This window comes from Pituophis catenifer, unplaced genomic scaffold, assembly GCF_029215685.1.
Source record: "Pituophis catenifer annectens isolate HBS135680 unplaced genomic scaffold, rPitCat1.0.hap2 SCAF_3, whole genome shotgun sequence".
NCBI classification, from domain to species: domain Eukaryota; kingdom Metazoa; phylum Chordata; class Lepidosauria; order Squamata; family Colubridae; genus Pituophis; species Pituophis catenifer.
In genome coordinates this window covers 196135146-196159272 of record NW_027256883.1, presented here as the reverse complement: position 1 = coordinate 196159272, position 24127 = coordinate 196135146, and the positions used below count along the sequence as shown (strand labels likewise).

General features: G+C 39.9%; 1 protein-coding gene across 1 annotated transcript in view; it reads left to right on the top strand.

The window, feature by feature from the left end:
• ATP9A (ATPase phospholipid transporting 9A (putative)) overlaps positions 1 to 24127 on the top strand; it is a 90815-nt gene that overhangs the window by 59403 nt on the left and 7285 nt on the right. The window contains exons 16-24 of the mRNA XM_070940049.1: positions 519 to 611; positions 1670 to 1753; positions 4035 to 4205; positions 10578 to 10676; positions 14507 to 14596; positions 14870 to 15014; positions 18459 to 18523; positions 20690 to 20845; positions 22025 to 22089. Coding sequence (XP_070796150.1) covers positions 519 to 611; positions 1670 to 1753; positions 4035 to 4205; positions 10578 to 10676; positions 14507 to 14596; positions 14870 to 15014; positions 18459 to 18523; positions 20690 to 20845; positions 22025 to 22089 — 968 coding nt within the window. The remainder of the gene's footprint in view (positions 1 to 518; positions 612 to 1669; positions 1754 to 4034; positions 4206 to 10577; positions 10677 to 14506; positions 14597 to 14869; positions 15015 to 18458; positions 18524 to 20689; positions 20846 to 22024; positions 22090 to 24127) is intronic.

Genomic DNA, 24127 nt, shown 5'->3' with positions numbered 1-24127 from the left:
TGATCAAAAGAAGGACCATTATATGCTTTGTGGGTAGGAAAGGATAAGAACCTTTCCCCAATGTTCCCTCTTTTTAAAAATAAAATGATGGTACGATAGTCTTTTTTATAAAAGAGACTCCCTCTATCAAACTGACTCCTACACACTGTGCAAATTGGGGAGGGAAGAAGATAGCAATTCATAATAGAAAGCTGTTGTACATTCTTCTAACTTTTGCTTGCTAAGATTCCACATTGTTTTTGCAAATGACATAAAACTTTTCCTTTCTTCCATTTTTTCTTCTTCTGAACTGCACTACCTTATATTCTTTGGAGACAGCAATTTTCTTTTGCTGATTTATGGTTCTTCAAGTTAAGCATTTCTAGAATAACACACAATGACATTAAATTGATGTATTACATATTTTATGAATAGATTTCTGTATCTTTAGTATCTGTATTAAAACAGGGCGCCTGAGATTTTTTTCCCCCCTTTTGTCATTTCATTTATTTCTCTTCCCTGTTTTCTGTCTCTTTCAGGATGAATCTACAGGAGAAATAACATTCTACATGAAAGGGGCGGATGTGGTTATGGCAGGCATTGTTCAGTACAATGACTGGCTAGAGGAAGAGGTACAGAACAGCATTCTCAATGCTGTGACTTTTTTTTACATTTGCAAGTATGAAATTCTCATTAGAAGTATGAAATTGAATTCAGAGAATGCTTTGAATGCTCCTGATGATATAACTCAGCCTTTCCTAACCTGGCAGCTATCTGTTGTACTACAACTTCCATTGTTAGCCTGGCTGGCCACTGTGGGGTAGTGGGAGTAGTAACCAAATCATTTGAAGGCAAGAAAAGACCATCTGCAAACAGAAGAGGAGAGGAGAGGAGGGATGTATGTTCTAGTTATAGATATGGTAAAGAAAAGTAAAAGTAGGGCAACGTGTGTGCATAATGGTGAGATGTATATACACATCTTGAATTTGCAGATATATTTCATGCAACTTGCTTATGTAGACCATCTTTATTAGAATGGTCTTTGCAATTTACCTATGCAATAGTAAATCCATGCAAAATCTAAAATTTTTGGAAGTCTCCATCATTTAGCTGTCCCAGAAAAAAATGAGGAAAAATATTTTACATTTACATTGTCCTGCATGGGAGAAACCTAAGACTGAAACACTATGTAAAACACATGGGTATCCATGCATCTGGTAATAGTGTGATTTTTCTCCAAAATTAATCTGGAATTTAATTATATTTTTGCTAAAATTTTAGAAGGTTGCTAGATCACAGGAGGTTCTAGCAAGCTCAACCAAGTTTTTACATTTTTTAAAAAATCCAGATTTCATTTGAGATTTCACCTTAGTTTAGCATTCTCACCAAAAATCAAATAACATTTTAAGGTAAAATAGTCAAAGCCTTGCAAGATTTTTGGGTTGAAAAGATTGCTAGCCTTTGATATAAAACTGTAACCATTATTTTGAAGATGACTTTTAAAACTACAGTTTCAATTTTATTACTTATAGTTTTATTAAAACTATAGTATTACTATTATGATGCAATTCCATAATTTTGGAATTTTTAAATTATGCTCTCTGAAAAAAAAAGCAGGGACAATTATTATGCTAATATTTATTTCCAATGTCAGATTAGTTTATAAGAATATGTCTGTATTCCTTTATAGTGTGGTAACATGGCAAGAGAAGGATTAAGGGTTCTTGTAGTAGCAAAGAAATCCCTGTCTGAGGAGCAATATCAAGATTTTGAGGTAAGCAAATTAAATATGAAATAGAGCTCAAAACGAATATCCCATTTATGTCTGGAATAAGCAGGGCAGTGCCTAAATAGGTTAAACTGTAAACTACTATGCTTGCTGTTTCCTTTTCTTGGGAAAGATGGAATTGGCCACAGTCAATCATGCATTGGCAACTTCCAGACTGGAAGGGCTACCTTTAGAACATTTTGGAAAATGGATGAGTGAGTTGGCTGTATAAAATATATACCACTTGTATCTTATCATTTTCATTGGATGTGGCCAGTGGTGGGCTGATGCTGGTTGTAACAACCGGTTCACCCAGTACCGAAAATGTGCTAGCGCGCCTTCCAAGCATGTACGTGGCTTCAAAAACATGGCAATATAGGACGGGATAGTGCTGGGACAGGGATTGCAACTACCAGTTCTCCCAAACCAATCTGAACTGGCAGCAGCCCACCTCTGGATGTGGCTGTTTTACAATTCCAACCTCACGAACTGTTTCTTACCTCTTGTGAGTAGTCTTTTCTATATTTCTATATCTTAACTCTTGTGAGTAGTCTTTTCTATATTAGATGCCCTCCAGAACAGAACTTTACCTTCCATAATTCCTCTATCTATATAGCCATTGCCAAGAATTCTGGGAGAAAGTCTATCCACATGGAAGGCATCAAGTGTAGAATAACTAAAATGGCTTATATTGACACAATATGCTTAACTTGGTTTTTACGTTAACCTATATTATAGGTACACAAAGCATGAATAAACTAATCTAGTCGGTTGGATTTGCACCACACACTTACTAAACCATTAAAACACCTAACCAAAGTTAATAGTCTATCTAGGCATGCTGTGCAAATGCAGTCCCTAGATCTTTAACTTGTCTGGTTAAGTGAGTAGTGCAAAATACTTTATAACACTTATATCAAAGAAGGATATAGGGCAAACAGAAGGCACGAATAAATCTTCATAAGAAGATTTAAGGGTATTTACTCATGTAGAATGGCTGTATTAATATTATCCTTCTCATTTTTTCTACTACCTTTTCCTCTAGATATCTTATTATTACATTACTTTATTGTATGTATACTGTATGTACACTGAGAGCTTATGCACTGGAGACAAATTCCTTGTGTGTCCACTCATACTTGGCCAATAAACCGATTCTATTCGATTCGATTCGATTCGATTCTACTTTATTCTATTCTACCTTGCATGACAAGGAGAAAGGAATCCATATAATTTCAACCAATTCCAGCTAGCACAGTCAGAGTATGTGTGGCTGCACAGCATGGAGGGCACCTGTTGGGGAAGAATATCTTACATTATCTTCTGCTCCACCACTCTTGATGATGCTATATAATTTATTCCAGGATGTTGAAGGACAAAGGCTAAAATAAAAATGACTTATGACATGAGGGCTGCTCTGGATGTGCTCCTAATGTATCAATGGCAGCCAGCTGGCAGCTCAAGGGCCACATCAAACTTGTGGATGCCAGCCAGTTGACTCACCATTCTCCCATGTTCTTCTCACAGATAAAGATTCTTGAAATGTGGGCCAGTCTCTTCCCATCTGGCTTTAGGAGGGAGTGGAATATATAGACACACACACACACACAGAGAGAGAGAGAGAGAGAGACAGAGATAGAGACAGACAGAGAAAGACAGAGAGAGACAGAGAGAGTCAGGGAGAGGCTACCCAACCCATATGTTTCCTGCTCTTTTCCTCCTCTTCCCTACCCTATAAACATGCTGGCAATTGCAAGTGAAGGAATATATTTGCTTCCACACCTAGTTTTTTTTTAAAAAAAATAATAATTGCCCAGTTTTTTAAATGAGAGGGATACTTTTTCCCCTGCTGGAGCTGCGTTTTATTTAATCTTCTGTGAGCCACCAGGGGGCATCCTGGTGATACAGTGACATTGTGGGAAGGAATGGTTGATCCAAAATTTTTATGTGTCTGTATGCATGCTTTTAGTTTTGTTTAGTTTTGTTGTGCACGTGAAGAAAGACAAGAAGATAGCTCCTAAAACCCTGAAAAGGCTTAATGCACCTGATTTTTGTCTTGAGGGTTAAAAAAGGAAACCAAAAATTATGCTGCTGAATTTTAGCTTTTTGCTGCCAAAACTGAATAGCGCAATCTGGCTGCTTTTAAAATAGAGGTGGGGGCATTGCTGCTGGCTCTTGGGAAATTGTCCCTGCTTTTCCTCATCCATGGTACTTTGTTCTAATATGAGCTAAGCACTTAGTGAATGAGCAAGTAGTAAAGGGATGTGTCTCTCGTGATCTTCCTTAGGCCCGCTACGTCCAAGCAAAATTAAGTGTCCACGATCGCTCCCTGAAGGTAGCCACAGTGATTGAGAGTCTGGAGATGGAGATGGAGCTTCTGTGCCTGACTGGAGTAGAAGATCAGCTACAGGTGGATGTCAGGCCAACTTTGGAAACTCTGAAAAATGCTGGCATTAAGGTATGATTGATTCAGAAATCAAAAGTGTAAGATTTACTGTTTTCCCCCCGCGATGTACTAGTCTATGGCTGAATAAACATGACAGAATTATAATGAGCAGAAATGGATTATTTCCACATCATTAAAAGGTAAAGGTACCCCTGCACATGCGTGCTAGTCGTTCCTGGCTCTAGGGGGCGATGCTCATATCCGTTTCTAAGCCGAAGAGCCAGCACTGTCCAAAGACGTCTCCGTGGTCATGTGGCTGCCAAAGGCGCACGGAACGCTGTTACCTTCCCACCAAAGGTGGTCCCTATTTTTCTACTTGCATTTTTTACGTGCTTTCAAACTGCTAGGTTGACAGAAGCTGGGACAAGTAACGGGAGCTGACCCCGTTACGCGGCACTAGGATTCGAACTGCTGAACTACCAATCTTTCGATCAACAAGCTCAGCATCTTAACCACTGAGCCACCGCCTCCCTATTCTACATCATTAGCAGCACCTTAATAATGCTGTCAGTATATAAATCACTACAGGTAGTCCTTGACTTACGACCAGTCACTTAGCAATCATTCAATGTTACAACAGAACCAAAAAAAAGATACAAACCGTATTCAAAGTTCTGACAGCTGACACTACACCCACAGTCACATCAGTTGTATTTTGGGCATTGAGCAACTGGCCCCAATTTATGGCTGTTTACTGCTTCCCACAGTCATATGACCGCATTTTTTTTTGCCAGAAACCAGCATTTACATTTAGTTTCCAACAAAAAATGCCCATTATAGACAATGGCTTTGCTTAATATCCATAGAAAGACTCACAACCATAATTCTTGACTCAGTTGTGGTTGTAAGTTAACGACTACCTGTATCGGTTAAGTACCTACATTGTTTATGGAGTCACATCTGAGAATTCTGGTTTGGTATTGCTACGATTTTTGGTAGAAGAACAGCATTTCCCCTTCAATTAACAAAATTATTTATCTGAGCAGAATGTTCCACTGAAATAGGAAGTATATTCCATTCTGCTTCTAAGTAAATTCAGGGATTTGACAAAGGTGGCATTACAAATACTTCCCACTGCTCTGGATGCTGCAGCTTATCTGACTTTCCTGTTGCACACTTTTCCAGGGTATTCAGACCAGTGTCAGGACTACTGTCAGGCAAATATAAATAAAAACAATATAAATATATAATATAATATAACCTGTTTAAATATAACCAAAGAGCAGCTGAAATTGTCATCAGTTCCATTAAGAATGCGATTTCAGAGCCAGATATTTCTAAAGGCAGAGGGATTGACAGCCCAATAAAACTTCCAAGGGAATACATTTTATTTGATTGATCTCTCTTTATATCTGGTGATATAAATAGATGGCAGCACCTAGCTGACCTTGGCTGATTTTTAAAAGCTAACCTTGGTCAGATCTGATTAGTATCGGAATCTTCCAGGAAAGATTGGCTGAAGGCTAGATTGGCAGGTAAAAGAAGAACACCTCATAAGAAAAAAATAGCAAGCCAAGAAAAATACAAGGATGTTTCATGAAGTTTAAAAAGAATTAAGCTCAAACTGAAAGACCTTTAACTTCTGTATACTTTTATAGTAGGCATTGTTAATATATGAGTACCCACCTGCTGTGTGGATTCCCAGAATGACTGAGAGTTGGGAGTCTGTCTATTCAGAGAGCACTTGTATTGGAAAAAAAATGGTGGCTTAGGAATCACACCATAGCTGGTATTTCCCCATGTCAGGAAAGCAAACTTTTTTTTTTTTAGTGTTTTATTATTAAGAAATTATAATAATACAATTTTTGTCCATCCGGTTACATAGTGTAGAAAAAAGAAATAAATAAAAATATAAATGTTTGTACATATAGATAATCTTTGCTAAACGGTTACATGGTATAGAAATGTGTTCTTATATCATTCTTAATGTGTATATATATATAATAAATCTTTAAAGGTAAATTAGTAAATACATAAGTCATATCTTTTGCTTACCCATGTAACCTTTCCTTGCCTCGTTATATTTTCTACCATCTACAGTACATCTTCTCTTTCTATTTCATTTAACTATTTCTTGTACTCACTCTGGTCTCTTTCCTTTTTTTTTTTTTATTTCATCTTCCTCTTCTCTAACCACCCGTACCACTTGTCCCACACGCTATAATAGTCAGAATCTTCTCTATCATTAATTTCTAGCGTTAATTTGTTCATCTCGACACATTCCATTATTTTGCCAATTACTTGTTCCTTAGTTGGTATTTTTTTCTCTTTCCATTGTTGAGCGAAGGCGATTCTTGCTGCTATTGTTATATGCACTGCCAAGTATTTCTTCTTTTTTGCCATTTCCGTCTTGAGAATTCCCAGGAGAAATATTTTAGGATCTAATTCAAAGGTTTCACCTATTATTTCTGAAAGCCAATTGCCAATCATCTTCCAATATTTTATTGCTTGAGAGCAGGTCCACCAGCAATGATAGAAAGTACCTTGCTGGTGTCCACACTTCCAGCACTTTGGGTTTGAGTTAGGGTAAATCTTGGCAATCCTAGCTGGTGCTAGGTGCCACCTATAGATCATCTTGTACTGGTTCTCCTTGTAGGTAGTTGCCTTAGTAAGTCTTATATTGTTGTTCCATATTTGATCCCATTCTTCCAAATTTATATTTTTCCCAATATTTTTGGCCCATGCTAACATTGGGTCTTTAACCACTTCTTCCATCAGGTCATATTCTACTAAATAGTTGTACAATTTAGCTAATAATTTGTTGTCCATACTCATCCAAATCTTATCAAAATCTTTGCTACCCATTTCTATACCATATTGTTCTTTATCTTTTTTGTATCTTGATTTTATCTGTGCATATGTCCACCATTCAATAAAAGTGCCTTGTTCTTTTAATTGTTCTATTGTCAGCTTATAACTAAGGTACCTGTCTCATCCCGAGTAACATAGTTCAGCTGATTTCATTATTGTTAGCATTACCAAGCAAACTGGACTATCTTGTACAAATTTCAGTGTATATATAGTATAAAGAAAGTACTGAATTGTGCTTCCTATTGGCTAACATGAAGCCATGTGTGATTTTTATTTTTATGTATTTTATTTTGTCGACTACATATTAGATAATATATATAAGCATGAATTGAATACATAAAATGAATACAATTAAAGGGAGCATTAGGACAGGGATGGTAGGCACGCTGGTTCTCTTATGCATGCCTCTTACAGACCTCTTAGGAATGGGGTGAGGTCAACAGTAGACAGTCTTAGGTTAAAGTTTTGGGGGTTTTGGGATGAGACCACAGAGTCTGGTAGTGCATTCCAGGCATTAACAACTCTGTTACTGAATTCATATTTTCTGCAATCGAGTCTGGAGCAGTTCACTTTTAAGTTTATATCTATTGTGTGCTCATGTATTGTTGTGGTTGAAGCTGAAGTAGTCATTGACAGGTAGGAAGACATTGTAGCAGATGATTTTATAAGCTATGCTTAGGTCATACCGAAGGTGGCGTAGTTTTAAATTTTCTAAACCCAGAATTTCAAGTCTGGTGGCATAAGGTATTTTGTTACAAGCAGAGGAGTGGAGGACTCTTCTTGTGAAATATTTCTGGACACGCTCAATTGTATTAATGATATATAGAATGCTTGTCTGAAACCATGGGACTTTGGATTCCTGTCTGAAGGGAAAGAATGGCAGCATGGAGTTTATTCTTATTTTACAATTTTCCATGAAGGCCAAGACTTGAACTTTTGTGAAAAAAGGGAGAATGGATACGATATCCAAGATGTAGAGAAATACCCAAGGCCATGCTTGTGCTACTCAGAAATGCTCCCCAAACTCTTGGCTTTGCCTGTTGAAAGTGTTCAGTTCCTTCCCATATCAATTATAACTCTTCCCAGCGTGAATTCTCATATCCCGTAATAGACTAGAAATCTCAGGAAAATGCATGACTGCTTGAAAAACTTGGTATCAGGTGGTACATGAGTGCTCCTTCAAATTGGCTTGGGAATTCTGGGAGTTGAAGTCCACACTTCAAGCAGCCAAGGTTGAAAAACATTGCAGTATACTATAGAAATATCATAAGTATCAAAGATAAATTTGCAATTTACAACTGGCAATACAAAACAAAATGTGTAGTAGAATTTATGGCAGGTTACATGATTATATACCTCGTGCCCAGGGATGAAATCCTACCAGTTCAGACCAGTTTGGGTGAACCGCTAGGAATTATTGGCATCAGTTTGCCGAACCGGCTGGTCACTGCTCACCTCTTCCAGCTGCTCAATATTCCACAGAATTCAATGTTAAATGCAGCAGAGAGAATGCTAACTTTTCTCCCTCCATTCAGAATGGAGCTGCTGCAGCCTGTCCCTTTTAAGGTAGTCCCCAGGAGGGAGGGGGACGGGTGGGGGAGCAGCTGGAATGGAGCCATTTTGTGAAAGGCAGGAAAATGGGGAAGGGGATTTTTCTGCCTATCATCCATTCCTCAATCTCAGCACAGATTGAGGGACGGATGGTAGGTAGGAATATTCCCCTCCCCATTTTCCTGCCATTCACAACAAGGAGTGGCAGAGGGGAGGGGCCAGTGAGGAGCCCCTCGATGTGAGTGATGTCAAGTTGGCCATGCCCACCCAGTCACATGACCTCTCCCCAACAAGCCACACCCACAGAACCGGTAGGGGAATTTTTTTAATTTCACCACTGCTCGTGCCCATTCCATAAGATGTACATGATTATATATCACTAGTGCCCATTCCATAAGATGTATTTCCCAACAAAGCAACAATTGTGCAATATGCAAAGCAGGCCAATTTTGTTGGATTCCACTGACTATTAAAAAGTTTAATCAGAGAGTTGCGCGCATATTTTGGTTGCTATGTGAAAATCTCTATGAAGTTGTCCACATGGTTACTGTCTTCTCATGATGTACAATGACTCATTGTGTGGATGTGGCAATTTTCTCCATGTCACCACAGACCTTTCTTGCTGCATCTTCTTCACACAAACAGCCTGTTGCATTGAGACAGCTGCCACATGGAGCAGTTTAAAGCTGCCTTTATAGAACATCCATTACTGCATTATTGGTGCCATTTGTCTTAGCTGCAGCTTCCATCTCCAAAAATGGTCAAGGTTGACTCATGTTTTTGCGAAATATATCTCTTAGATCCCAGTAGGATATAAAAAGGCTTTTTAACAATTACTTTTAAATTCCATGTAATTTATTCCAAATACGCAATTGCTAAAATTGCTTTTGTCAATTGCATTTATATAAAACTTCAAAGAATCGTGGGATTTGAAAAGACTATTGAGGCCATCATACCTAAATCTCTTCTCGGTGTAGGATTTCAATTATATTTTAATTAAAATCCAGTCCAGCCTCAGCTTGACCCCACCTAATTAATACTGGGAGATCCTTATGGATAGTATTTCACCACTTAATCCTTCCACCCTACTGGTTCCTAACTCAGTGGTCTTACCTTGCAAAGTGTGGTGAAGCCCTTGAGGAGTAGAAGCTACATACTTTTATCATGGGACTTACTTTCAGATTTGTACTTGTCCTTAGTTTGTCCAACTCTAGTATCCAGAAGACAGAGATAATCTACTTGGTATAAAGGTGCAAGTTCCTTCTATTTATTTTTACAGTGCCTAGATGTTGGGTAGTTGGAAAAAACGATGATACGTCAGGGAGGATGGGTCTTCTCCAATTTTCCTAATGGTCTTCTACTCTAGTGCCAAGAAAAAGAAATGGGTATGTCCATGAAATCACAGGAAGTCATCAATCTCTTGACACAATGGAGATTTTGTATTTTTATAGGGTCATCTTTACTAATTTGATTGATTGATTTGTTAGATTTATATAACTTTCCTCCAGGACCCCAAGGCAGCATACTTAGTATTTCCTCTGTGTGTGTTTTCCCCACAACAGTAGTGGTGTGGGGTAGGTTGATTTGAGAGAGAATGATTTCACCCCATGATTTTCCATAGCTGAAAATAGACAAACCTGAGTCTCCAGGATCCTGGTCTTAACCACAGTGCCACATTGGCTTCTAAATATCTAAAATATAATATATATATTAACTTTCCTACAAGCTAAACATTTATTAAGTGCCTTTTTATTATTTACCATTATTTATTTACTACATTTAATACAACCTGCTTTCCTTTTAGAGTTGAATGCAGCTTAAATATGAGCTTCTTCTAATATTATCCCCAGAACATCAGCCTTGTAAGCTGACTTGAGAAAAAGTGATCCACATAGTGAGCCCTGTGGTTGAGTGGGATCTTGAATCTGAGTCTCCAGGGAGTCTGGTCCAAAGCAAACCATTGCATTATACTGGCTCTTTGTTTCTATTCATGTGAGGTTTTGAATTTTTTTTTTATTCTAGGTATGGATGCTCACAGGGGATAAACTGGAAACAGCCACGTGTACAGCTAAGAATGCACATCTGGTAACCAGGTCTCAGGACATTCATATATTTAGACTGGTGAGTAATACAAATAAAACTTAATTTACTTAGCACTTGTCCACAGAGCTTTATTTTGAATTGGGGGGAAATAACATTCAGCTTCACTGTGCTTGTAGACTACAGCCTGAGCATATGATATAAGCCTAACTTTGCTGCAAACATCATTGCATACGATGGGTCCTAGAAGCTGGAACTTCAACGTGGCAAAAGAGCTCTTGTTTCCTCCAATTTCTTGCAGGCTCAATTTTATCAGGGTGCTTGGATCGCTCCTGAAATAAGTTCTTGAACAAGGCAAAATGCTGGGCAGAAATGCATTTTATGAACAAATCAAAAATGTTAAAATGGTTAATTCTTGTTCTGATGGTTCCCCTCCTCCTCCCCCCCCCAAATATTACAGCAAGGCACTTTGGCTTATTTTCCAAATCCGCCCTTCACTGGAGATTTGAAACTAGTGGGAATGTTGTTTTCTTCTGCCTTGTCTTGCAGAACTAATTTATTGCTCATCCTTGTTGTTCTGTAAAAGGAACCCTGCATCTCTTTGAAAATGTTTTCTGAGGGCACTTTGCAAAATGTCAGGCTCCAAGATTTCTTTGGGCAAACCAAGAAAGGCCACTGTGTTTCTGTACCGTGGCTGTGCAATAAAAGATGGAATATCATTTTGTTCATTTAAACTAAATTGTCTCAGGCAGAAGGACTATCCTGAGTCATTAAAGTAGAGATGCAGATCTTTATGCAGCCTGTCCTTTAGCCCTGCATTTAACAGTCGCTTTCATTTCTGAACTGTATTGTGTGTTCTTCCTCTATGCTATTGACTTCAGCTCTTTTAATACAGTGGCATTAAATTTCCTAAAGAGCACTAGAAATTACTGATCTTTGTCTTCTAGAATTCTTTCAATAGATCCTCTCTTAAAATTGCCACAAGTTCATAGCATTGACCGGGATGGAGCAATCTCTTCACAAAATGTGATCATGGGTGTAAGAATAAAAAGAGAGGGCTATGCAGACGTACCCCTGGATACTGATTGTTCCATTCAAAAACCAGATTTGGTTATTTTTTTTTGCTGTATACAGCAAAAATATGTGGTATACAGACCCCCAAAAGCAAGAAACTAGTTGTTTTGGAATTACTGTGCACACATCCCCTCTGCTTGATACAGGTATGCCACAGATATCTCTGCCAAATCTGAAATGTCCTTGTCTTCTTTGGATTTGAATACTTTACACTTTCTTTACCAAGTAAGAATGCACTGAATTATGTCAGAAAAATGTTTAGGTGAGAATAGTGTCATATTCATAACCCAATTCTCGTCCTACCTTTATATGTCCTGTTTCCCCCCCCCCCCCCAGACTGATCAGTACTTTCTTTTACTTCTTTGAGCCACTAATCGTTCTTCTATGTTCTGGATAAGACCCACACTAATGTAAGTTTGTAAGCGTTCAAAAATCTGCAACATTTGAGTCACTTTTTGCTGCCTACAATCCTTGGATCAAATTGCTCCTCTGTGGCCTTTCACTGTGCAACGATCCTAATGAGTTCCTTGATTTTTCTGAGGAACTTCAGGAGACAAAATGCCAGAAAAAGGCCTAGAGTGCTGTTGGAAGAAGACAAAGGGTCTTTGAATCTAATTGAGGATGAATGAGAGCCTAGGGATTACATGGTAGCAATAAGAACGGTGAAATGTAATTATTTCTCCAGCTTTATCACATCCTCAACTAGCTGCCCAGTAGGTCTTTTTTTTTTTTTTTTTGCTGTGACTCATTCCTTGCTAGGGAGGAGCAAAATGCAGGATTTATGGGCAGCCACCCCGGTTCTTCTTGATATCCAGCAGCTTTCAGTATCATCGACCATGGTATTGTTGTGGCCCGCCAGCAGAGCTGGCAGCAGATTCGGACAGTGAGGAGGTTGGGGAGGAACATGGGCCAGTCTGAAGTCTGGGGAAGGCTCTGATGAGGGCTCTGCATCGGAGGCAGAGAGGGGGCCAGGGCCGTATGCCAGTTATCAGCTGCCTTCAGAGTCAGACATCAGTGAGGCAGACGAACAGCTGGAGCCTGTTCCCATGTGCACATGCGCAGAGTTGCTAGACGAAGGGAACAGCAAAAGAACAAGGGTCAACTTGGGAGTAAGGCCACAGGTGGATGATGAATGGCCCCTCCCAGAGGGAATAAAAGAGGAGTGAAAGGGGAGTGGAGTTTGCAGGAGACAATTAATTCCCTTAATTGGTTCATGACTCCTTGCCAAGTTTTGAAGATACCGGTCTGGCAGCTCTACAAGCCAGATAAGGTCTGTGATTGTAAATTCTCCCTTGAAAGACTTCACTGGATGTGAATGAGAAGAATTCACAGTAACTTAATAAAAAGGGTTTTTTGTCGGGACAAGGAATCTGCTTCATGCTCTTGGGAAGCCTAGGTCAGAACAGGTATCCTCCAGGTATTAGGAGTGGGGATCAGGATGTTCTAGTGATCTCTTCCTTTCTCTGTGATTGGTTTCGGTCAGTGGGGAGAGGTGGGGAGAGGGTTTGGGCAATTGCCCTTTCTATTTGAGGCCACTGGGTGAGTTCATCAGTGTGCTGATGATACCCAGTTATGCATCTCACGCTTCTCAAGATCTTCTCCCAGTGTCTGGAGGCGCTGTGTGAATCTGAGCTGAACAGGCTTAGGCTCAATCCTGACAAGACTGGGCAGTTGTGATTAATTGGATTCTCCCCCCCCCCAAAAAAAAAATCTGGACTGCTTCCATCCATATTTAGTCCTGAATTGGACTGCACTATCGTTTTCAGGATTAGTCACAATCTGGAGATCTTTCAGAGTTCATATCTTCTGCTTGAATAGCAGGCAACAGCTGTTGTCAGGAGGACTTTCACCCAAATTAATTTAGTGTGTCAGTTGTGCTTGAAGTTGAAGGCCCTTAAGACAGTCATTCATGCTTTGGTCACCTTATGTCTGGACAATTGCAGTGTAATTACTTGAAATATAATACACCAGAGTTATGAGCATGCTGTGATATGTTCAGGTAACACTTCTGCATTGTAACTATAATAGTTACCATAAGGTCCTATGTGCAATTCAAGGTCCTGGATATTACTTATAAAGCCCTTCATGGAATAAGGCTTTGCTATCTGAGTGTCAGTCTATTACCAGTAGTTTCTGCCCATCTCATGCATTCTGTGGTAGGTTGACATCAGTGGTGGGTTCTTCCCAGTTCAGCCCGGTTCAGCCGAGCCGGTAGTGGTGACGATGTGACGTCACCAAACTGGTTCTCTTAGTCTGGAAGCTGGGCCCTCCCACCTGCCCCCGCGTTATTCCTACCTTTATTTCTTCTTTTTTAGCCCAGCTGATAGGCGTGCACGAAGAGAACCGGTAGTAAAGCCGGTTGGAACCCACCACTGGTTGACATCCTCCAGGTCCAATAAATTGTGTGATGGGAACCAGAAAGCAGGCCTTTTTTTGTCATAGTGCCTGCTCTCTGAAATACAATTCCTCATCCACCAAGATTCATATCTTCCAGGCCCCACTTAAACAAACTTTTAAAAGCTGGATTTTCTCAAAGCCATGAATGAGAGTGGATGGTGGTCCCTTGTATTGGCTTCTTCATTTTGCCTAACCTTAACCTTTTTTTTTTTTATTTTGGGGATTATGTATAGTCTTGTTTCTATTATTTTCTCACCTACACAGAATTATGACAGATTGGGGCAGCCTACATATATACTAAATAAATAAGACTTGCAGTAAGTACAGAAGTGGCAGGGCTTGGATCAGAGCACCATACCCACCATCTGGCTGATTTGATCCCCATGTGACTTGCAATGAATTCTCTGCTGACATTAAGCTACCCGTTCTCTCCTGTCCAGGTGACCAACCGTGGAGAAGCACATCTGGAGCTAAATGCTTTCCGCCGCAAGCATGACTGTGCACTGGTGATTTCTGGGGATTCCTTGGAGGTGAGAGGTGGGCTGGAGCTCCTGGCTCCTGTTTCTGCAGCAGGTGCCAGCTTTGGCCAGAAAGGCCTTCACTCAAATTCCTCCAGGGAAATGTTTTTCAACCTTGAAAAGAAGTTGTCCTAGAACTCTTAGCTTTATCTTAAAGTTGCCACGACCGAGAAACACTTGATCTAGAACATCAGGCTCTTACAAGGGACAGGAGTCGGCAAAGAATATCTGCATCCCATTACCTTTATTTGTTTCTTTTTTTTCTTTTTTTTTTTCATGGAATAGGTATGCTTGAAATACTATGAGTACGAGTTCATGGAACTGGCTTGCCAGTGTCCGGCAGTCATCTGCTGTAGATGTGCCCCAACACAAAAGGCTCAGATTGTACGCTTACTCAAGGAGAGAACTGGGAAGCTGACCTGCGCAGTAGGTAGGTGTTAAGCCTCACACAGGTGACATCAAGGAAGCAAAGATTAGACGTACTTCAGTATGGTATCTTTTAGGTTATTCTTGGGGAATCTACAGATCAGTGGTCCCCAACCCCCAGGCTGCAACCCACTACCGGGCTGGGGGATATTCGGAATTGGGTCACATGAGGGGCTGGCCGCAACATGCATGCACATGCGCAGCTCAATTTGCACAAGCAACAGGCCGGCAGGCATGCGGCCCTCCTGAGCTCTGTTTTCACTGGTAGAGGGTTGCAGGAGACCGTAGCAGTCAAAAACGGAGCTCAGGAGCCCGTTTTCGCTGGCAGAAGCACTGCAGGCCGGTCCTTCGCTGATTCCAGGGTGGCCCCACAGGCCATATCTAAGTACCCTGTGGGCCAGATCTGCCTGCCCCCCCCCCCGGTCTTGAGTTTGACACCCCTGGGTAAAGCTATCTGTGGATTATTCTTCAGTTTTTCAGTTGTTTCTTCTTATCTTTATTTCCTAGCCTCCCTGCAATCTCTCATAGTAGGGATTCTCCAATTGGATTCTCTAGTTTAGCATCTTTTTCTATATATTGGTTCCTCAGTGCATGGAAACGGAGAAAAAGCTGTGATTTAAACATCACATATCTATGGGTTTTCCATTTTTCTGGAGTTTTAATAAAGGTTAGAGAGTTTCTGAAGCAGCACCCCAGTAGTGGGTTTCAAATCCCGGTGTTACCGGTTCGCTACTGGGAGCGTGTGGCGCTTCTGCGCATGCACAGAGCGTTTTTGATGACATCTAGGTGGGTGGGCGGAGCCTCCCGCTGTCACTGCTACCAGTTCACCCAAACCGGGGCGAACTGGTAGCAACCCACCACTGCAGCACCCCATGAAATGAAAGGAACCGCTGCCTGAAGGAAAGCAAATCCATGGATGTAGCTATGAAGTAGCCCTTTCCATGCAAATGTAATAATTTTGCAAAAAATAAAGAGAGACCAGAAGCGATCATTGAGTCTAACCTCCTGATCACTTGCAGAAGAGTAATTAAACCATGCCATCATAACCACAGACATTTTGGTGTTCTTGGAAGAGATTATCGTGGAGAAAATCTGTGTGATTGCTAAGAGTTGACAGTGATTTGATGGCTCTTAATCAATTGAGTTTATTGGTAGTCCTCAACTTATAATCACAGTTGGGACCAGAATTTCCATTGTTAAGCAAGGCAGTTGTTAAGTGGGTTGTGCCTTATTTTATGATATTTCTCCCACAGTTGTTAAGCAAATCACTGCAGTTGTTAAGTGAATGTTATGTTCATTAAGAAAATCCAGTTTCCCCCATTGACTTTGCTTCTTGGAAACAGGCTGGGAAGGTCACAAATGATGATCACATGACCCCGGGACTCTGTAACCATTGTAAATTGTGACGGGCTTGAATTTTGATCACGTGATCACAACCAAAACAGTCATAAGTTCAAGGACCAGTTGTAAAGCACCTTTTTCAGTGCCATTGCAACTTTGAATAGTTATTAAACCAATGGTTGAAATTTGAGGACTACAGTACTTGGATTAAATAGCCTTGCCATTCTTGCAGCAAGGTATTATCATTGTCCTAAAGCTCCAGAGTTCCAGTTCTCAGAGAGATGGGATAACTCTTCTTCATCCCATATTGAGTGTTTGAGGGGCATAAACTCAGCAATATAATTTAGCCCTTATTTATGCTGTTTATTTCCATGGAGCTAAGGAATGCAGTGGCTCAGTGGCTAAGACACTGAGCTTGTCGATCAAAAGGTCGGCAGTTCAGCGGTTCGAATCCCTAGTGCCGTGTAACGGGGTGAGCTCCCATTACTTGTCCCAGCTTCTGCCAACCTAGCAGTTCGAAAGCATGTAAAAATGCAAGTAGAAAAATAGGGACCAACTTTTGGTAGGAAGGTAACCGCGTTTCACGCGTCTTTGGCGTTTAGTCATGCCGGCCACTTGACCACGGAGACATCTTTGGACAGCGTTGGCTCTTCGGCTTTGAAACAGAGATGAGCACCGCCCCCTAGAGTCGGGAATGACTAGCCCATATGTGCGAGGGGAACCTTTAGCTTTACCTTTATTTCCATGGATTTAAATTTAGATAGGTTTCAGATTAGATAAAAGGTACAGTTCTTCCTAAGGAATAATTTATTCTTAATGAAAGAAAACCACATTTTAAATTCAATCCCTTATTATATACATGCAAAGTTTTCTTAAGAGGATTTTTACTTGGAAATTGCAGTTCCAACTTCAGTGGCTATCAAATAGTGGATTTATTTTATTTTATTTTATTGCATTTTCTACAACTGCAGCTCTTAACTCTTTTCCCCCAGACTTTGTGGGTTTGAATTTTAGCCACCATGTTTTATTATCTCTCCTTTTCCTGAAAATAGGCCCCATGAAACGTGTTCTGCTCTTTTATTTAGTTATTCCGCTTGCTTGCTTTACACCTCATGATACTGGAAAAAAAAACATAGCATAGTTAAAACGTGAAAAGAGACAATGAAATCTATATTGAATGACCTGAAATAATTGTCCAAAGAAATGCTAAACTGCTAGTGATATTAGAATATCCATCCTGCTGTTCTTTTCGTTTTATGTTGCATGTATAATGAAGCTCTGGAATCCATTATTGTAACCATTCAAAAAGACGTCATTGCCAGCTAGGAATTCTACAGCTAAAATGATTTGTCTCTTTATGGTTAGCTATAGCAGACCAAGTAAAACCTAATCAGATCCAACCTTGGCTAGCAAGGGGAACTGGAACTGGCTTTCAACCATAAAGAAAACGGCAAAAATGGGATGTTCTTATGATTCATTGCTTCCACCATTTTCCCTGTGTGGCTTCCAGATAACTTATGAACTTAAGCCAGATGTGTTTCAGATGTCTCCACCTCATTCCATGGGGGAAATTTTGTGTTTCTTTGTCTCTCTGATGGTGTCTGTGTAGTTCTTTTTTTAAAATTTCACCTGCTAGTTGAAATTCATTAGCTTGCGGTAATGAGCTGTTTCATTCACTAGATGCATGCAGGTAAAACTTGAATGTCCAATTTGACTCTATGCCCATCACTTGGGCTTGCCTCTAAGATTGTAGAAAAATGCTACAACAGCCCTGGAAGCATTCCCATGTTGGAACTATCCCTTTGCAGCAACACAGTGTACTTTATGCCCAATTAGACTGAAAGTGTTGGTTTTAATACCAGGAGTGGTTCCAAACAGAGCACTTATTTTACAGCTGTCTCACTCACATAGATTTACAATGTTGACTCTGGAACAGTTTTCCATTTATAATTCTCCATGTTTCTCATCATGGCTTCTGTTTTCTTTTTACCTTGATAAGTCTTTTAAAATGGAAACATACTGTAGAATAGCTACGGATCGTATCTGATTGCTAGCATTCTAAGCCACTCCAAATTTTCCTGAATTTTTTTGATCTTATGTGTTACAGGTGACGGGGGAAATGATGTCAGTATGATTCAGGAGGCAGACTGTGGTGTTGGTGTTGAAGGAAAGGTAAGTCAAAGCATGATGTTTAGTTTGAATGCAACAGTCATAATGATAGGGATTTTAGGAGAGTGGGATATGCTTTAGTTCAATGGATAGACATAATCTCACAATGAGAGTATCATCTGATTTATGGAACACAACCTTGGAAGCTCTCTGGACAAATTGTTTCTTTATTTATCAAAGACCCTTCCTCCTTTGACCATAATTGCTTATTCCTATTTTAATATGAGAAAACCATAATAATGTAAGTATAATCTTTAAAATAGACATGACGCAGTGGAAAAGTAAAAAAAAATTTTTTTTCCTGAGCCCACAGATGTGATGTGGTCCCACTCACAGTTTTGGCGGGTGTCAAATTTTTAGGATTTTAGCCCCAATTTAAGACATATGCTTTTGATTAAACTGTCATCCTGTACCTTTCTGGTCTGATTTTATTCCTAACCGGGGCATTGTTTTCCCTCTTATCCAGGGGTGAAATGCTCCCAGTTCGGACTGGATCGCCTGATATGGTAGCAATGGAAGCGGGTGCTTCGGAGAACCAGTAGCAAAAATCCCTGCCCCCCCCCCCCATTGCCCAGCTGAGCCGCACAATCATCAGAGGCTTTTTTTAAATTTTTAAAAGCATTTTTTCTACAACTTCTTCAGCCGAAGAGGTTATAGAAAAAATGTTTTTAAAAGGAAAAAAAGCCTCTGCCTATCAGGCAAGTCAGCTAGGATTGTCAGAGGCTTAAAAAAAAGAGAAAAAGCCTCTGCCAATCAGGCAAGTCAGCTGGGATCATCAGAGGCTTTAAAAGCATTTTTTTTACAGCCTCTCAGCCGAAGAGGTTGTAGAAAAAATGGTTTTAAAAGAAAAAAAAAAGTTGGCCACGCCCACTCAGTCATATTACACTCCCCCCCACCAAGCCACGCCCACGGAACCGGTAGTAACAAAATTTACATTTCACCACTGCTCTTATCCAAAAGTATTAAGAAATGATTTTGAGATAGTCATGGCATCCTTAACATGCAGTGAGAGTTGTGATGGCATCACATGGGTCATAATATCAAACTGGATTCACTTAATGTCCATTTGATTCACTTCAACAACAGCTATGATTCACTTAAGGACCATGACCAAAAAGATTGTGAAAATCAGGCACAAGTCACAACCCCCATCTTGCTTATCAACAGAAATTTTGGTCCCAATTGTGGTCATAAATCAAAGACTACCTGCAAGAAAAAAAAAGAAAATGTGTTATAAATAAATAACAATAAATAGAAGTACTATGTTTCCCTGAAAATACAACCTACCCCCAAAGTAAGTCCTGGCTTGATTTTTACATGTGTGCCCAATATTAAGCCCTACTCCCAAAATAAGACCTAATTAAGATCCCATCCACTTCAGGATGCACGGATAAAAATTAAGCTGGGGATGGAGGGTGGAGCTGCCCTACTACTTACTTTCGGATAGTTTCAGCCACGCCTCGCACACCCCGACACCTGCCTTGCCAGCCCATTTCTTCTGCAGGTAGCAATGCCAGCAAGGCTTTCATGAAGGCCTCTGCAACCGATAACAGAGCTCTGGATCGATCTGGAGCTCTGTTATCGATTGCAGATGCCTTTAGCCTTGCCATCTGCAGAAGAAATTCCTGAAGGCCTCTGACAGCGAAAAGGAGACCAGGGACAACACACGCAAGTGTAGTGAGTCAGTTGATGACATCCCCTCCCCCGAAAATAAGACCTGGTGCCTTTTTGGTGGCAAAAAAATGTAAGACAGGGTCTTATTTTCGGGAAAACACAAGTAGAAAACTGAAAATGATTTTGTGAATGCCTCAGATATCCTAAGGCACATTCTGCATGCGGATTACACTGCAGTAAACTCTACTAAATACAGATGAGTTTACCTGTGAATAATCTGCATAGAATAGCACTGTAAGTCAACCAGACACTGGTAAAAAAGAAAATCCTCGTTCTTTGGAACTCCTTCACTTCTCAGTTTTAAAGGTGAGGGAGCTGTGCAAAAGGTACATACTATGTTCACCGCAGTCAGGTGCCTGATTCAAGTGACTTGTGCTGATCTAAGGAGAACAAGCTTCTGTATACAACTAGAACGATGCCTGCTTTTGTGGCAGGAGAATTCTGGGTTTTGTAATGATGGAGGGTATTGATATTTTTGTTTCACGGTATTCCTAGGAAGGAAAACAAGCCTCACTTGCAGCAGATTTCTCCATCACTCAGTTTAAGCACCTGGGACGGCTACTGATGGTGCATGGAAGAAACAGCTACAAAAGATCTGCTGCTCTCAGCCAGTTTGTGATCCACAGAAGTTTGTGCATCAGTACCATGCAGGTCAGTGATGTTTCTTTACTGTCTTTAGTGTCCTCTGGTCATTTGACTCCAGAAGGAGGTTTTTTTACAAAAAAAAAAAGTCCACATAGGATTTTTACTTTGCTCTGTCCAAATGGCAAAGAAAATAAGAGAAATCAATTAAACAAGAACTGAGCATTGTTTCTTTTGGTCTGTAAATTCCTACTTTCTCACATTCAACTGATAGGGTTTCTCTTCCATGTGTGGAAAACAGATAGCAGTTTGTCAGTGAGTTACACCAATTTGGGATCATGTAGCTTTTCATTTTATATCTTGCATACTGTATGTACACTCTCTGCATTGCTTATAATCCTTTTTTTAACACGATAATTTTGTTAAATTTTAAAGTAAAAGGATAAAAACTAATAAGAACTAATGAAAAAGGATAGAAAAGAAGAAAAAGTAAAAAATATAGGAAGAAGCAGAAATGCAAAAAAAGAAAGAATAATTTCAGACTTCTTTTACAGAAGATATAAATAAAAAGTAATTCACATCCATTTTTTATAATCTATGAACATTAATAGTCCCCAAACCCATATATCATTTCATTTTTTCTGTTTGTGCAAAAAAAGTCCAAAAGAGACTTCCAATTAGCATGAAAGTTACCCAATGCTTTTTCTCTAATGAGACCCTCAGTTTCAATATCTCAGCCAACACCATCAACTTTGCCAACCATTCTTGCATTGTATATAATGTCAACTCTTCCCACTATTGGGGATATAAAAGTCTTACTGTCATTATCATATATAGGAATAGAATACCATGCAGTTTTCCTAAATTTTTATCCATCAGCCCTAGCAGAAATATCTCTGGTTTTGATTGTATAATGACTTTCAAAAAAATTTGAATTATTGAATAGGCATCATATCCTTTGGAACCCTTTAAAAAAAAAAAACACGCTTTCACTAGGATTTAATTTACCATGAACAGCAATGTCTCCTTTTCTAAATTTCCAAATCTTTCTGGGTGGAGAAGCCACCTGTGGTCTTTTCTCATTCCTGAGTCCTGAGTGTTAATTTTCACTACTTGCCTTGTCACCTACTTGACAAATGAGGGAGCGCCAACTCTTTCCGTTAAGAGAAAGCTGAAGAGATAGTTGTCATTGACTCTTGTTTTCTTTTTGCTTTGAAGCCTAATAATTCCTTGCCTTTTATTCCATAGGCAGTTTTCTCTTCGGTGTTTTACTTTGCTTCTGTTCCGCTCTATCAAGGCTTCCTCATCATTGGGTAAGAGCCAAACCCTTCCCTGTGGTATCGTTAAAATGTATAATGAGATTTGTTTGAAGCCTTCCTGAGTTTGAAAACGGTCATGGCAATGTGTAGCACAGGCCAAAATGTTGCGCTCCTTCCTTCCTGCCTCTACTGCTCTTATCGGAACGAAGCAGGACACTTTGAAGATGCACAGTTTCAAAGCAACTTTAATCCAGCAACCATTAAAAAGCACATGGATCCCATTAGGATCAATTTTAGCTGTTAAAGCAACTTTTGTATCCCAGAAGCAATGGTATATAACATGTTGGAGGGGAGAGGGGGAAAGGGAGGTGTCTTTTCTGAAAACAAAAAGCAGGGCGCAGATTTTTTTTTTTAAAAAAGTAAACAAAATCATGTAGCCATGTTTTTATAATATGACTCTTTTGCAGAAAGAAAATAAAATGAATGCCAGTGCCCCACATCACCGTATTTTTGGGTGAAAGCCCAGCAGCATAGGGAAGGTTTGAGGCTGAGTCCTGTTGCGTTTTGGATAAAATTAAGTCCTGGATCTTTGGACCATTTCAGCAGCATACTTTGAGGTTTTGTTCAAAATATAATCTGGCCAAGAAAACACAAGCAGCTCCAATTCTTGATGTGTACATGTGCATATTTTTTTTGCATATCTGGTCACCACATTTATGTAGCACATAAGACTTATTACGTCTTTCTTTATAACTGTTTATTTTAGAGGTCAAGCAGCGCTTAGACATTAACAGTGGGGGGAAAGTTAGTAGCTGAGTAGTAGAGTATCTAATTTGTACTCAGACAGTCCCAGGAATTGATCTTTTCCAATTCAAAGTATCTGGTAACATAAGCTGAGAAAGACAATGGAGTCTGCAGAGCACTCCGACCTTGTTGAATTAAGACACTGATTGTATAAAATAGCTTCTTAAGACCTGCAGTCTTTCATCTCTTCAAATTTTAATATTTCAAGGTTATTCCTTGCAGATAGCTGGTCATTTGCATTCTTTTAGAGGCCAGTTGGAGGTTTATCTGTGTCCTCAGGGTCACCTGTGTAGTGCAAATGGGTGTGGAGACCTTTCAGAAGTTCTAAGAAGCTCCTCAACGTCTCTCTAAAAGAATGCAAATCACCAGTTGTCTGAAAGGAATATAAATCCTCTCCATTCCACACCATTCAGTCAGAGATGAAGAAGCATCTTGGATGAGAAGCAAAATGTCTTCAAAGAAAAACCAGACAATTCAGTTGCTTCTTGAAAAAGCACCTTTGGGAGAACCATGGCCTGGAGGACCAAGAATCTCCATAGACAATATTCAGGGTTATTTTGCAGGATTAATAGTAAAACACTTACATACTTTCAATACCCTAGAGTTAACCTTGATTTCTGGTTGCCATAGAAACTCATCCAAATAGTTTTTGTAGCAACACCACAGAAATGACTTCCCACTGACTTCTAAGATTTTCTTTACCAGCCTTCTAGCCTACAGTCCTCAATTCCCTGGGGGATCTCCCATTCACAGGCTAGTCAGATCAGGGGTGAAATCCAGCAGGTTCTGGAGAACCGGTAGCAGAAATTTTGAGTAGTTCGGAGAACCAGCAAATACCACCTTTGGCTGACCCCAGAGTGGGGTAGGAATAGAGATTTTGCAATATCCTTCCCCCCAGGAATGGGGTGGGAATGTTGATTTTGCAGTATCCTTCTCCTGCCACGCCCACCATGCCCACCAAGCCATGCCCACAGAACCGGTAGTAAAAAAATTTGGATTTCACCACTGAGTCAGACCCAACCCAGTTTCTGAACCCAGCTGCCACCTACTTAGACAGCACAGGTTTATCCATGCATTTTATATATAAAGTATGAGCATAATTGCCCACTATTTTGAAATAGGAAACATAGTAGTTGTAATACAAATCTGGAGGAAGGGTGGGAGGGAGGGAGGGAAGAGAAAGGAAGGAAGGAAGGAAGGAAGGAAGGAAAGAAAGAAAGAAAGAAAGAAAGAAAGAAAGAAAGAAAGAAAGAAAGAAAGAAAGAAAGAAAGAAAGAAAGCAGTAAGC